General features: G+C 41.6%; 1 protein-coding gene across 2 annotated transcripts in view; it reads right to left on the reverse strand.

Annotated features, from left to right (window-relative positions):
- Positions 1-16104, reverse strand: part of ptk2aa (protein tyrosine kinase 2aa) — a 166086-nt gene that overhangs the window by 117702 nt on the left and 32280 nt on the right. The window contains exon 1 of one of the 2 annotated variants that reach the window (XM_024395420.2): positions 2589-2799. The exons of the other annotated variant lie outside the window; for it this stretch is intronic. Coding sequence (XP_024251188.1) covers positions 2589-2607 — 19 coding nt within the window. The 5' untranslated portion in view covers positions 2608-2799. Of the gene's footprint in view, positions 1-2588; positions 2800-16104 lie in introns of those variants that run through there. 2 annotated transcript variants of the gene reach the window in all.

Below are 16104 nucleotides of genomic sequence, written 5' to 3' on the forward strand. Positions count from 1 at the left end.
AGTTAATACAATGTGGACATGTATTTTCTTCATCAAATTAGAAACGTTCTTAAGACTACAAGTTGTGTGAAGAGGGCACAAGGAGGCCTTTGCAAACGGTGCTTGTTTTGCATATGTCCCACACATTTTGTCAAGAGGGGTAAGGAATAATAAAGCACCATTAATTATGGATGAGGAAGTTGATATAACGTAGAAAATATATGACACCACCAGAGGAAGAAGAGGATTGTTGCACGCCTACATCCCTCTCTGCCTCCCTCCCACACATGATCACACTTCACTCCAGTGACCAGGGCCATTTATCACTGGGACTGACACATGATTATCTACAGCTTGGATTAGGAACTGAACAGACACTCCAGAAAGGCAGTTTGTGTCCCAGTCTGCATCCCAAATGGCACACTATTCCTTATAGCCCCTATGGGCCCTGGTCAAAAGTAGTGCAATGTATTGGGGATAGGGGCCATTTGGAACAACCATTAGGTCAGGAGAAGTTTTACAGAAATAGAAGACCGTAGACATCAAGCAAGAGATTAACATCGGATTGTGAAGTAGTACTGCACAGACAGCAAAAAATAAATTTCTGTTTCAATGGATGAATAGAAGTTGTACAGTATCTCAGTCACATGCAAGTTACAGTATGAATTCTCTGTTAACGCGGAACCCTGTACAACAAGCTACAGTATGAATCCTCTGTTAACGGTGGACCCTGTACAACAAGCTACAGTATGAATCCTCTTAATGGTGGACCCTGTACAACAAGCTACAGTATGAATCCTCTGTTAACGGTGGACCCTGTACAACAAGCTACAGTATGAATCCTCTGTTACCGCTGAACCCTGTACAACAAGCTACAGTATGAATCCTCTGTTAACGCTGAACCCTGTACAACAAGCTACAGTATGAATCCTCTGTTAACGCGGAACCCTGTACAACAAGCTACAGTATGAATCCTCTGTTACCGCTGAACCCTGTACAACAAGCTCCAGTATGAATCCTCTGTTAACGCTGAACCCTGTACAACAAGCTACAGTATGAATCCTCTGTTACCGCTGAACCCTGTACAACAAGCTACAGTATGAATCCTCTATTAACGCAGAACCCTGTACAACAAGCTACAGTATGAATCCTCTGTTAACGGTGGACCCTGTACAACAAGCTACAGTATGAATCCTCTTAACGGTGGACCCTGTACAACAAGCTACAGTATGAATCCTCTGTTAACGCTGAACCCTGTACAACAAGCTACAGTATGAATCCTCTGTTAACGGTAACCCTGTACAACAAGCTACAGTATGAATCCTCTGTTAATGCGGAACCCTGTACAACAAGCTACAATATGAATCCTCTGTTAACTTGGAACCCTATACAACAAGCTACAGTATGAATCCTCTGTTACCGCTGAACCCTATACAACAAGCTACAGTATGAATCCTCTGTTAACTTGGAACCCTATACAACAAGCTACAGTATGAATCCTCTGTTACCGCTGAACCCTATACAACAAGCTACAGTATGAATCCTCTGTTAACGCTGAAGCCTGTACAACAAGCTACAGTATGAATCCTCTGTTAATGCTGAAGCCTGTACAACAAGCTACAGTATGCATCCTCTGTTAACGCTGAACCCTGTACAACAAGCTACAGTATGAATCCTCTGTTAACGGTGGACCCTGTACAACAAGCTCCAGTATGAATCCTCTGTTAACGCTGAAGCCTGTACAACAAGCTACAGTATGAATCCTCTGTTAACGCTGAACCCTGTACAACAAGCTACAGTATGAATCCACTGTTAACACTGAAGCCTGTACAACAAGCTCCAGTATGAATCCTCTGTTAACGCTGAAGCCTGTACAACAAGCTACAGTATGAATCCTCTGTTAACGCTGAAGCCTGTACAACAAGCTACAGTATGAATCCTCTGTTAACGCTGAAGCCTGTACAACAAGCTACAGTATGAATCCTCTGTTAACGGTGGACCCTGTACAACAAGCTACAGTATGAATCCTCTGTTAATGCTGAACCCTGTACAACAAGCTACAGTATGAATCCTCTGTTAACGCTGAACCCTGTACAACAAGCTACAGTATGAATCCTCTGTTGACGGTGGACCCTGTACAACAAGCTACAGTATGAATCCTCTGTTAACGGTGGACCCTGTACAACAAGCTACAGTATGAATCCTCAATAGAGGCTGATGTTTTGTATGTCACTGATGGTCCCCTGTACGATTGCGTGAAAATATAATATAATCAACCAACAAAATAATGTGCTATCATTACCATCACCATCCTAAATGGGTCTCAAAATGATGCTCATTAAAATACTCTGCTAAGACCTGTTATAATTGCCCAATTAATTTAATTTCTGACCACATGAAGTGTCCATATCACTACCATAGCAGATAATACAGATAGGAGATTAAAAAATCACCTTAAAATCACACACACACACACACACAGAGGAGTACACTATATTGTAAATGCCGTTCCAATCAGCAAGCTAGCCTAGCGTACACCACAGCAGGGTAGCAGTGTAGTCTACACCGTAGGAGAACAGAGCAGCAGCGAGAGAGAGAGAAAACCTTACCGTGATAGAGTCCTTCCATTAAAAGAAGAAAAGCCCAGAGAGAAGAATATATGATCTACTTATTAGTACACAAAGCTGTGAGACCCTAGCAACGTGCTGCCTTCTTCACACGCCTTAACCAAGATGGAATGAATAACAATATCCTGCCATGTAGAACAGAGCAGCCTTCCTTCTCAGACTATGGAGAGCCAGAGAGAGAGAGAGAGAGAGAGAGAGAGAGAGAGAGTGTGTGTGTGTGTGTGTGAGAGAGAGATGAGTGTGCGCACACAGCCGGCGGACGGACTGCCTCCAAATGACAGAGAGAGGGGGATGAGAGAGGGGGGATGGAAACAGGAGGAGGCGGGAGTCTTTGTCTCTCTGAAGAAGAGGGGAGGGCAGCGAGAGGGGGAAGTGCAGGAGGAGGTGGGAGGGGAAGTGCAGGAGGAGGGAATAGAGAGAGGAATGGGGAGAAAGCAGGGTGAGAAACAGAGAGAGGGAATTGAGAGCGGGAAAGGGAGGAAAAGAGGATAGGGAGAGACAGAGGGAAACAAACAGAAAGGAGGGTAACTCACACGTCACCAACAAAAGCCGTCCATCACAGTGCATGGCCGTTAGCCCTCAATGGAGACAGCTCAGAGCAGACAACCAGCTTCCTGTATCTACCATCACACCGCTTACTGTCTACACACAGTAGACCGTCACACATAGCCTGGTCTCTCGCTCTCTCTACCCTTACAGAGATAGATAGAAGAGGGATGGAGGGGACTCAAAAGGGGGTGTTGAGGTCACCACAATTGGCAGAATTTCTTCCACTAATCTTCTCAAATGACTCTTCCGGGCAACTTTTCAATCAAGAGTCTTGTTTTCACAACGGAACAAACAACCTGGCCACGGTACAAGTTAGGGCTGGGACGATACCAGTATCACGGTACGCGTTAGTATTGTGGCAAGGAAACAAAACACAAAGCAGATTTAAATTCTTTAGGAAAACAGCTCTAATGTTGGAAACAAACATCATTATGTTGTCATCAAGAGTCACGTATTTATTTTCCAAGCTATAGAACACAATATTTTACATACAGCAGATTTTTAAAGGACTGACAAAAAATTTGGTCTGCTTTGTGTTTTCATTTTTGACATGGAAAAACAAGTGCAATAGTGGTATCTTCACAGCCAGAGTACAAGTAGAGCTGTTAGTGTTAGTGAGGACTAGTGTGAGGAGGACACAGGGAGCAATATAGCCTGCTGTGTGTGCGTGTGTGTGTGTTTAATGGATAGCTCGTTTGAACAAGTGTCAGTGATCCCCTCTTAGACTACTAGAGGGAGTGAAGCCAAGGTAGTAGGTGTAGCATTGCCTACACACCAAGCGCTTATCAAAATAGGACGGCAGTTTAGGGCAAGACAAGGGTCCTGTGTTGGCTTTGTCCCAACTGTGCATAGACTTCCAAGACGATTCGAAACATCTCTAGATACATGGGCTCCGATACGATACAGGGACAATAAGTTATAGTTTTAAAGGATTCGGTGCGATTCGGTTTGATTAGAGAATGAATCAATGCGACACGATGCACTAACATTTGTTGCATAAACACATTCATTTTTCATTCTAAATTAAAATGTGCTGCTGATGGAGCTCATGGGCTGGGCCTCTATGAGCTGTATCTGTCTGTGCTGACTGACGTATGTGTGTGACATGGAGCTGGACATTAGACCGGCAGCATTTTAATTTACCAGACCCATATGTATTGAGTGGGGACCTGATTAGGACGTCCACCCATGGTGTTCAGAAGAAAGTTGATCTAAAATAATTGCCTGACATCAAGTGTACAGTGTCATTTTGAAACGAGACATGAGGGAAAAACTTCAAGGATGAGGCGGACAAGGCTTAAGAAATCAAGGGGGCCGTGTCCTGGGATGAAAAGATAAGCAGTATGTTTACAAATCTACATGTAGTCAAATATCAAGCTACAAAGCTACAAAGTTGCGCAGTGCATTGCTAAACATAGAAAAGAATTTACTAATGGGGAATATATCAAGGAGGCTTTCCTCAGTAGTTCGCAGGCTTTATTAGATGGATTGCCTAACAAAGACACAATCCCCTCAAAGATAAAAGACATGCCTGTGTCTGCCAGAACTGTTGAAAGGCGCATTACCGAGATGGTTGAAAATGTCAAGGAGCAGCAAACTGTAGCATTAAAAGATGCACCTGTGTGGCAGGTACGTGAGGAGCTGCTTTGTCTATAGGATACTGTGACTCAGAGCAGGTACGTGAGGAGCTGCTTTGTCTATAAGATACTGTGACTCAGAGCAGGTACGTGAGGAGCTGCTTGGTCTATAAGATACTGTGACTCAGATCAGGTACGTGAGGAGCTGCTTTGTCTATTAGATACTGTGACTCAGAGCAGGTACGTGAGGAGCTGCTTTGTCTCAAACCCATGCATGGTATTACTAAAGGGGAAGTTATAGCAAAAGCCTTCACAGATAATTTTTTGGAGAGAGGTATCTATTAAAAACATATTCGCTATTACAACTAACAGTGCCCCCACTAACCACACCCCGTGGTTAAATGTCGCTGTATCATTCACCAAGGGAATCTGTGTTTCAAGATCAAGCCTGTAGTGCTAATGGACAGTGCCTCTGTTTAGTGATTCTTCCATTTGTGGGCAATTAGATATTGAATAGACACAACTAGTTATAATAAACATATGAAAATCATAACTGGTATGCAGATCATTAGAAATGGTAGGATAAACTGTAAATTGTCACTCCACCCTGACATAGCCAATGAATATATAGCACTTCTTTGGATTTCACCCCTATCTCAAAATCTAATGGTTTTGACCATTTGGATGTTTTGGTGAGCTTCTTTTCTACTCCTCTTTCGCCTTGCAGTGCACCTCGCAAAAGTTAATCCTTGTTATGAAATTATCAACTTTACACTACATGTCTAAAAATGACCATATACACTGATTGTTCAAAGCAAAACTACCAAAACTATTGCTGACAGTGAACCTGAACAATCTAAATTAAATCTATTGTAAGCCCCGTTCAGCAGGTATAGCCAGAGTTGTGTCTCCAGTAGCTTACTTTTACACCATTTTCAACATCGCATAGATAACAATAACCTAGTAAATTACATAGGCTTTATTAGTTGAGTGACAACCTAATATCACTCAAACCATTTTATCATTTGAATGCTGAAAGTGCAGATGTGCAAGATCGGGAGGGTGGCAGGTAGCCTAGTGGTTAGAGTGTTGGACTAGTAACCAAAAGGTTGCTAGATTGAATCCCAGAGCTGACAAGGTAAAAATCTGCGTTCTGAACAAGGCAGTTAACCCACTGTTCCTAGGTCATCACTGTAAATAAGAATTTGTTCTTAACTGACTTGCCTAGTTAAATAAAGGTTACATTTGAAAAAAGGAACAAGCCGCCTACCTTGTGTTGGTCAGCTTGTGAAGCTGGGCACAGTGAGCAGTCTGTCCACGGAACTGATATTCCCTAGGGTTTTTCAGCATGAAAAATGACTTGTAGATCAATGAATTTGACAGTTACATGCTTAGATCCATACTGAAGGAGAGGACATAGTTGTCACAAAATATTAGGTATTTTCAGAATTTAGAAAGAAAGTGAATCGGCGATTCTGAACATTTTAATCTATTTTCTGACCAATACATGCTACATTTGGAATCCGTTTGGGGTCTGCAGACTGATGCAATCATATCTTAAACAATTGACTGATGGGGACAGATGGGTATCAGTGAATATTACATCCCAACTTATTACATATAGTCTTACTAGTCTACGCTTGTGTGTGTGTGTGTGTGTGTGTGTGTGTGTGTGTGTGTGTGTGTGTGTGTGTGTGTGTGTGTGTGTGTGTGTGTGTGTGTGTGTGTGTCAAGCTCTATACAAATGGACACTGGAGACAAAGCAGGGTGAGAACAGCACTGACTGTGACAGGAGATTTGGAGTTAGAGCAACAGCACATGGTGAACAGCCAGCTAGCGCAAGAGTCTTAACAGAAGGTGAAGCTCTTCAACGTGTCACAAATCCCCTGGGGAATGGACCAGGGCTAAGCGAGCACGAACCAAAATACAGCCTGCTTTCCTACAAACTCAACTACACACTGATCACTACATGGATTTTGACCAACACACTTTGCACGTTGCAATCATCTTTCAATGAAAAGCAGGTTATTAATTAAATGTATTGTTATTTATTCTTACATAGACAACAGCTGGATTAGAATTTAAAGTTATTGACAGACCAAACCTATAACTCGTACTAATCTGTGACACTACATGGAGATGAATGTGACCAATAATAATGATAATGACTGACAGACATTTAGGTGAGTGTAGTAGTCCTATCAATCTATGGAATTTGGCAACAGGATGTGAGTGAGTCCGGTCAGTCCCAGTCCGATCCTCAGGCAATCTAAAGGAAGTCTCTCTGATGTGTTCATGTGTGCAAACCTGACATATGCTGGATTGTGACTTCTTCCTCTGAGCTGGCTGGGGGAAAATGCCTTCCAGGCCTTAGAGGAAACTCTTTACTCTGTGTGTGTGTGTGTGTGTCGATGTGTGTGTGTGTCGGTTTGTGCTCATCAAAGGAAAACCGCGGGAAACCGCCCCACCCTTCCAAAATGGCCTCCAGCAGATTCCAGACAGTACTCCACTGGCACATTAAATACATTAAACATGTGGTAATGTAGTCAGCATTCAGAATAAATTACATTCATTTTTCTAGATGGTTTAACTGAATTCCTACAAGAGTCCTCAGCTTTGATTGTGAAAAACCTAAATTCAGTCCATAAAAGCCAATGGTTTCATTATCTCTCAAGCATACTCATTTTGATATGGTTCCTAGGAAAGCCTATCCGAACTAGGAGTCAACCGATTAATCGGAATGGCAGATTAATTAGGGCCGATTTCAAGTTTTCATAATAATCGGAAATTGGTATTTTTGGGCGCCAATTTTGCCTAATTTATTTTATACCTTTATTTAACGAGGCAAGTCAGTTAAGAACACATTCTTATTTTCAATGACGGCCTAGGAACCGTGGGTTAACTGCCTTGTTCAGGGACAGAACGACAGATTTTCACCTTGTCAGCTCGGGGGATCCAATCTTGCAACCGTAAAGTTAACTAGTCCAATGCTCTAACCACCTGCCTCTCATTGCACTCCACGAGTAGCCTGCCTGTCACGCGTATGCAGTAGAAGCCAAGGTAAGTTGCTAGCTAGCATTAAACTTATCTTATAAAAACAATCAATCAATCATAATCACTAGTTATAACTACACATGGTTGATGATATTACTAGTTTATCTAGCGTGTCCTGCATTGCATATAATCGATGCAACGCTGGGGGATGATTTAACAAAAGCGCATTTGCGAAAAAAGCACAAATGTTGGAGGACTGTACCTAACCATAAACACCAATGCCTTTCTTAAAATCAATACACAGAAGTTTATATTTTTCAACAGGCATATTTCGCTAAAAGAAATCCAGGTTAGCAGGCAATATTAACCAGATGAAATTGTGTCACTTTTCTTGCGTTCATTGCACGCAGAGTCAGGGTATATGCAACAGTTTGGGCAGCCTAGCTCATTGCGAACTAATTTGCCAGAATTTTACGTAATTATGACATAACATTGAAGGTTGTGCAATGTAACAAGAATATTTAGACTTAGGGATGCCACCCGTTAGATAAAATACAGAACGGTTCCGTATTTCACTGAAATAACAAACGTTTTGTTTTCAAAATGATAGTTTCCGGATTCAACCATATTAATGACCAAAGGCTTGTATTTCTGTGTGTTATGTTATAATTAAGTCTATGATTTGATAGAGCAGTCTGACTGAGCGATGACTGAGCATTCATTCAAACAGCACTTTTGTGCGTTTTGCCAGCAGCTCTTCGCAAGCACAGCGCTGTTTATGACTTCAAGCCTATCAGCCTAATGACTGGTGTAACCGATGTAAAATGGCTAGCTAGTTAGCGGGGTGTGCACTAATAGCGTTTCAAACGTCACTCGCTCTGAGACTTGGAGTGGTTGATCCCCTTGCTCTGCAAGGGGAACAACCACTCCAAGCTTTTGTGGAAGATGGGTAACGCTGCTTCGGGTGTGGCTGTTGTTGATGTGTTCTTGGTTCGAGCCCAGGTAGGTGCGAGGAGAGGGACGGAAGCTATACTGTTACACTGGCAATCCTATAGTGCCTATAAGAACATCCAATAGTCAAACGTATATGAAATACAAATGGTATAGAGAGAAATAGTCCTATAAATACTATATTAACTACAACCTAAAACCTCTTACCTTGGAATATTGAAGTCATGTAAAAGTAACCACCAACGTTCATATGTTCTCATGTTCTGAGCAAGGAACTTAAACGTTACCTTTTTTACATGGCACATATTGCACTTTTACTACTCCAACACTATGTTTTTGCATTATTTAAACCAAATTGAACATGTTTCATTATTTATTTGAGACAAAATTTATTTTTATTGATGTATTATATTAAGTTAAAATAAGTGTTCATTCAGTATTGTTGTAATTGTCATTATTACAAATAAATAAAAAAGAAAACCGGCCGATTAATCGGTATCAGATTTTTTTTTGGTCCTCCAATAATCGGTATCGGCGTTGAAAAATCATAATCGGTCGACCTCTAATCCGAACACAATAACCTAATCAATGTCATCAAATTTCAGGTCTGCATCCCAAACGGCACCATATTCCCTACATGACTAAATTGTAAATGTCAAAAGTAGTGCACTATGTCGGGAATAGGGTGCCATTTGGGATGCATGGCAGATGTGTTCAATGAAACAAAAGCCCAAGACTTAACAAACACAAAATGTCTTGGGTCAAGCAAACAGATAACATGACAGAACTCACAATGGAAACAACATCTTTATTCCATTAACCACGAGATGGGCCAATACATGACAACGACCTTTTGTACTCTCAAAATTAAACTTGGATTCTTGAATTGAAATATCTATTTCCCTTCCATACTGTGGTTCTGGGATGTTTCTAAAGTCAGCAAACAGAAAACAATAGCATATTGTTCCAAAACCCATGTACTGCATACTCCACACCAGCACATCACATTCACCCTGTCACAGTAAAATCAATATACCATAGGCCTACAGCTGCTTAGGAAGTATTTCATACAAAAAGTGAGACATTGTACATCACCATAAATAACTTCTACAATCCTAAGACTTGCAGCTAATAATAACAAAAACAGAACAAAACCCTGTTTTCTAGTGAACAGGTACAGTAGTGATCGGAAAGATGTTAACGAAAAACAACTTTACACAATGTAACTAAAACATTGTTAGTTTTCCTCAGGATGTTCCTGTGAGAATACAGATATTCTGCTGCTGCATCCTCTCTCCCTCTCTTCATCTCTTCTCTCTCACTCCTTCCACCTCTTCCTCCCTCCCCCTCTTCCTCCCTCCCCCTCTCACTCCTTCCACCTCTTCCTCCCTCCCCTCTCACTCCTTCCCCCGCTCTCCAGCTCTCCCCCACTCTCACTCAACCTCCCTCCCTTTCCCCACTCTCCATCTCTCCATCTCTCCAACCCGCCTCCCCATCGGTACCCTCTTTCTTTCCACTATTGCAGTGGCAGCAGAGCGGTTTGGTGTTAAGAAGAGAAAGCGGCTCCAGCTTTGATGTTAAAGAGACACCCGCTGCTTTCTGACAGGAAGAAATCCTGCCAATGCATCCGCTTCAAACGTAACGAGTCCACAAACACAGAGCACTGGCTGCTTAGCTGTGTGTGATTGTGTGTGTGTGCCCGCTCAGTAGTGTGAACGGTGCTAACTTCGAAGTCAAACGGAAAGACAGAAACATCCTCAAGGCTTGCTGCGAGTCTCAGAATGCAACTTTCTCCCTCCACCAGCACAGTAAGCTTCAAACACATCATAAAGGGAGAGATGCCGTCTGGATTCAAAGAGATGTGTGTTCAAATGTGTGGAGCTCCATTGGAAAGCCTTTAGGAGAGAATGGGAAAATGCCTTCCTGTATACATTAAGCTGTGTCCCAAATGCATTAGTGCACTATGTAGGGAAGAGGGTTCCAAAATGAAAAGCGTACCCAGAGTAAACTGCCTGTTACTCAGGCCCAGCAGCTAGCATATGCATATTACTGGTAGATTTGGATAGAAAACACACTAAAGTTTCTAAAACTGTTAAAATAACGTCTGTGGGTATAATAGAACTGAAATGGCAGACAAAACCCCGAGGACAAACCCGCCCCCCAAAAAATAATTCAGCATAACACTGATTTCAATGGCTGGCACTTTTATTATAGGGCTAAATCCTCCCTGATTGCAGTTGCTAGGGCTTCCAATAGATGACAACAGTCTTTAGAAAGAGTTTCAGGCTGTTTTTTGGAAAAATGAGGGAGAAGTTGTAGTTTTTCCAAGTAGCTCCCATTTTGGCTGTAGTGTTTCCAAGCGCGTGGAGGAAAGCGCGTTCTTTGTTATTATCTTCGGTAAAGACAATAACGATTCTCCGTCTTAAATTTGATCATTTATTTGCGTATTAGGGTACCTAAGGTTTGATTATAAACTTTGATTGACTTGTTTGGATACATTTATTGGTAACGTTTGGGATTAATTTTGTATGCATTTTGAAGGAGGGAAATCGGTGGATTATTGACTGAAGCGCGCCAGCTAAACATTATCGAACAAAAGGACCATTTGTAATGTAACAGATCTTTTGGAGTGCCAACAGAAGAAGATCTTCAAAGGTAAGGCATATATTATATAGCTATTTCTGACTTTTGTGTCGCAACTGCCTGGTTGAAATATGATTTGTCATGTATTTGTATGCGGGGCGCTGTCCTCAGATAATTGCATGGTTTGCTTTCGCCGTAAAGCCTTTTTGAAATCTGTCACCTTGGCTGGATTAACAAGAAGTTAAGCTTTATTGTGATGTATAACACATATATTTTCAAGAATGTTAGATATTTGAATGTACTATTCTTGAATTTCGCGCACTGCAATTTCACCGGTTGTTGGCCAGGTGGGACGCTACCGACCCACTTATCCATAAGAAGTTTTAACTAGTAAATAGTAGCCTACAGTAAAGTGTGTTTAACTTCTTTGGGACTGGGGGGCAGTATTGAGTTGCTTGGATAATAAGGTGCACAGTGTAAACTACCTACTACTCAGGCCCAAAAGTTTGAATATGCATATAATTAGTACATTTGAATAGAAAACACTCTGAAGTTTCTAAAACTGTTTGAATGATGTCTGTGAGTATAACAAAACTCATACGGCAGGAAAAAACCTGAGAAAAAAATCCAACCAGGAAGTGGGAAATCTGGGGTTTGCCTATCGAATATACAGCGTCTATGGGGTCATACTGCACTTCCTAAGGCTTCCACTAGATGTCAACAGTCTTTAGAACCTTAGGCTTCTACTGTGAAGAAGCCTAAGAGAGAGCTGTTTCAACCAGAGGTCTGGCAGAAGGCCATGAGCTGATCACGTGCGCACCCGTGAGAGCAACCTGCGTTCCATTATTATTATTATAAAGACAAAGGAATTCTCCGGTTGAAACGTTATTGAAGATTTATGATAAAAACATCCTAAAGATTGATTCTACACATCGTTTGACATGTTTCTATGAACTTTAATACAACTTTTCGTCTGACCTTTCACCTGGACATGCCCACGCCTCCTGAGTTTGGATTTGTGTACTAAACGTGCGAACAAAAAGGAGGTATTTGGACATAAATGATGGACTTTATCGAACAAAACAAACATTTATTGTGGAACTGGGAATCCTGGGGGTGCATTCTGATGAAGATCATCAAAGGTAAGTGAATATTTATAATGCTATTTCTGACTTTTGTGACACCTCTCCTTCTTTGGAAAATTGCTGATTGTTTTTCTGTGACTTGGCACTTACCAAACATAATCGCAAGGTGTGCTTTCGCCATAAAGCATTTTTAAAATCTGACACAGCGGTTGAATTAAGGAGAAGTTTACCTATATTTCCATGAATAACACTTGTATCTTTTATCATTGTTTATGATGAGTATTTCTGTAAATTGATGTGGCTCTCTGCACTTTCACCAGATGTTTGTTTGAGACAATGCATTTCTGACCATAACACACCAATTTCAAATGAGGTTTTTGGACATAAAGATTAATTTTATCGAACAAAACACACATTTATTTTGTAACATGAAGTCCTGTGAGTGCCATCTGATGAAGATCATCAAAGGTTAGTGATTAATTTAATCGCTATTTCTAACTTTTCTGAGGGCTCTCCTTGGCTGGAAAATGACTATGGTTTTCTGTGACTAGGTGCTGACCTAACATAATAGTTTGGTGAGCTTTCGCCGTAAAGCCTCTTCGAAATCAGACACTGCTGCTGGATTTACAAGAAATTGATCTTTAAAATGGTTTATCTTTAAAATGATTTCATTGGCTGTTGTCGAGGTGGGACGCTAGCGTGCCACATATCCCAGAGAGGTTAAATCATTTCTGACTTGTTAACAGCTTCTGCTACTTAATATTTGCTACCATGTGGGTTTTAGCTTGCTTGAGCCTGTTAATTCACCTGTCACCAAACATGCAGAATCATCTAGCCCGGTGCATAAAGGAGTTGTTTAATCTAACTGCTTAACTATTTATCTGTACATGGAATTGTATTTGTTGTTTTTTTTACTCATTTTTTCCTAATCTTTACAGGAAAATGCCACGGGAACGATCTGATGTGTGGAGACATTCCACTACAGCTAATGTAGAAGGAAAAGCTGTGTACGTTTGCAAATACTGTGCCAAATCATATGTGATGAACAAAGATGCAAAATCATCTAGCCAAGTGCATAAAGTTCCCTCAGCGCTCAAAACAAGCAACCTCTGACAAAAGTCCTTCTACTTCTATTCAAGGTGAAAATGATGAATCAGACACCTTTTCAATAGCAACAGCTCATGGTCCTCCTTCAGTCAGAGAAATGCTGATAAATATCTTGCTCGAGCTGTGTATGCAACTGGTTCACCTCTGATGCTCACAGGCAAGAGATTTCTGAATGTTCTTCGCCCAGTATACACCCCTCCAACCAGACATGCTTTATCTACACATTTGCTGGATTCAAGTGAAGTTCAAGAAAATCATAGATAAAGCAGACTGTATTGCAATCATCTCTGATGGGTGGTCGAATGTTTGTGGGCAAGAAATAATTAACTGCATCATCTAAACCCCTCATCCAGTATTCTACAAGAGCACAGAAGACACACTGGTCTCTACATTGAAGATGAGCTGAAGGCAGTCATCAATGACCTTTGACCACAGAAGATATTTGCACTGGTGACAGACAATGCTGTGAACATGAAGGCTGCTTGGTCTAAAGTGGAGGAGTCCTACCCTCACATCACATCCATTGGTTGTGCTGCTCATGCATTGAATCAGCTTCTCAAGGACATCATGGCACTGAAACAATGGATACACTCTACAAGATAGCCAAGGAAATGGTTAGGTATGTGAAGAGTCATCAAGTTATAGAAACAAACTACCTCACCAAGCAAAGTGAGAAGAATAAGAGCACCACATTGAAGCTGCCCAGCAACACCCGTTGGGGTGGTATTGTCATCATGTTTGACAGCCTCCTGGAGGGGAAGGAGTCTCTCCAAGAAATGGCCATATCACAGTCTGCCGATATGGACAGCCCCATCAAGAGGATCCTCCTGGATGATGTATTTTGGGAGAGAGTGGTAAGGAGCATGAAACTCCTGAAATCTATAGCAGTAGCCATTGCACGGATTGACTGAGACAATGCCATCCTGTCTGATGTTCAGACTCTGCTTGCAGATGTAAGAGAAGAAACCCGTACTGCCCTGCACACTTCCCTGTTGCTCAAAGCAGAGGAAACTGCATATATGAAATACATCAAAAAGCATGAAGACTTCTGCCTGAAGCCCATACACACCGCAGCGTACATGTTGGACCCCAAGAATGCTGGCAAGAGCATCCTGTCTGGTGCAGAGTTGAACATGGCCTATCGTGTCATCACTACCATCTCGCCACCTTGGCCTGAATGAGGGCAAGGTTCTTGGCAGTCTGGCGAAGTACACTTCCAAGCAAGGGCTTTGGATTGGAGATGCAATATGGCAGTTGTGCCAACATATATCATCAGCCACCTGGTGGAAGGGACTTTGAGGATCTGAGGCTCTTTCCCCTGTTGCCTCCATCATCCTCCAAATCCCACCAACATCAGCCGCCTCAGAGCGCAACTGGTCCTTGTTTGGGAACACACACACCAAAGCACGCAACAGGCTGACCAATACAAGGGTTGAAAAATTGGTGGCCATCCGGGCAAATTTGAGGCTTTTTGAGCCTGACAACGAGTCATCCTGAACAAGGTTGGAAAGTGACAGTGAAGATGAGGCCTGAGAGGAAGATAGTCTAGAAACTAAAGCTTTGGTTATCATTTTACAGATGTACTGTATGTTGAAAACATTTTTGGGAGATGCACTGGATCATTGGGGTTCATTCAATATTCCCTTTTGTTGTTCAGTGAAATCATCCTTTGTGAAGAGTCAACCCATTTAATTAAAGTTCAATTCATAACTAAACAGTTTTTTTTGTATTTCTATTGGAAGGGTTGAATCATTTGCAATTATGTCTACTCATGATAAGGTAAAAGGTTTATGTTTGTCTCCATATGATATGGTAAATATATCCAATGCAAAAAACATATTTAAATGGTATTAATATAATTTGCATATATTTCCATTAATTCCCACGAAAGGTTTCCACTTCTGAATATTCCCCAAAATATGCAATTTGGTGCTTATAGTAGCATTCAAGCATTCAGTCAACACACCAAAAATCAGAAATAACTCTTTCATAGACATTGTAATATTCCAGATAGTTCCTCAAACTATAAAGGCAATTTATTTCCAAGGAGGACTATTCCATCTATTCATCCTCCTCCTTCCCTTTCAGTTAGGCTGCCTCCCAATTGGCACCCTATTTCCTATATAGTGCACTATATAGGGCAGTGTTTGATTAGTTGACAAGTAGAATCACATGTGCCTGTCCGGGGCTACCCACACAGGAGTGATATAGGGAACAGGGTGCCAATTGGGACGCAGCCCTAATCTGTTTCCATTTGGGTACAGTACCCTACACTACAGAAGAGTAAGCTGCTGCAGCGGGTCTCTGTTGAGTTTCTCTAGAAGATTACCCTCTTGATCAAGTCAGGATTAAGGCTATTTAATTTGATCAAAATCAGGATTAAGGCTGTTTACTTTGATGGCTCCCCACCACGCCATCACCGTTTCTTAACTAACTTCTTAGCCAAGGCAGGAAGGGATCTGCAGGCAAAAGTTAATCTATGCTCCAGTCACTGTCCTCTGCTATTAGGCCTGGCCTTGGTTCCCCCAGAGGAAGAGAAATACACACACACATAGAAATTTTAACACACACAGTCACGCACACACACCTAACTGTCAAGGTTACAATTATAGCAGAGAGTAAAAAGCCTTTCAAAACATTCCCATTGATTCA

Source organism: Oncorhynchus tshawytscha, linkage group LG31 (assembly GCF_018296145.1).
Source record: "Oncorhynchus tshawytscha isolate Ot180627B linkage group LG31, Otsh_v2.0, whole genome shotgun sequence".
Taxonomy (NCBI): Eukaryota; Metazoa; Chordata; class Actinopteri; order Salmoniformes; family Salmonidae; genus Oncorhynchus; species Oncorhynchus tshawytscha.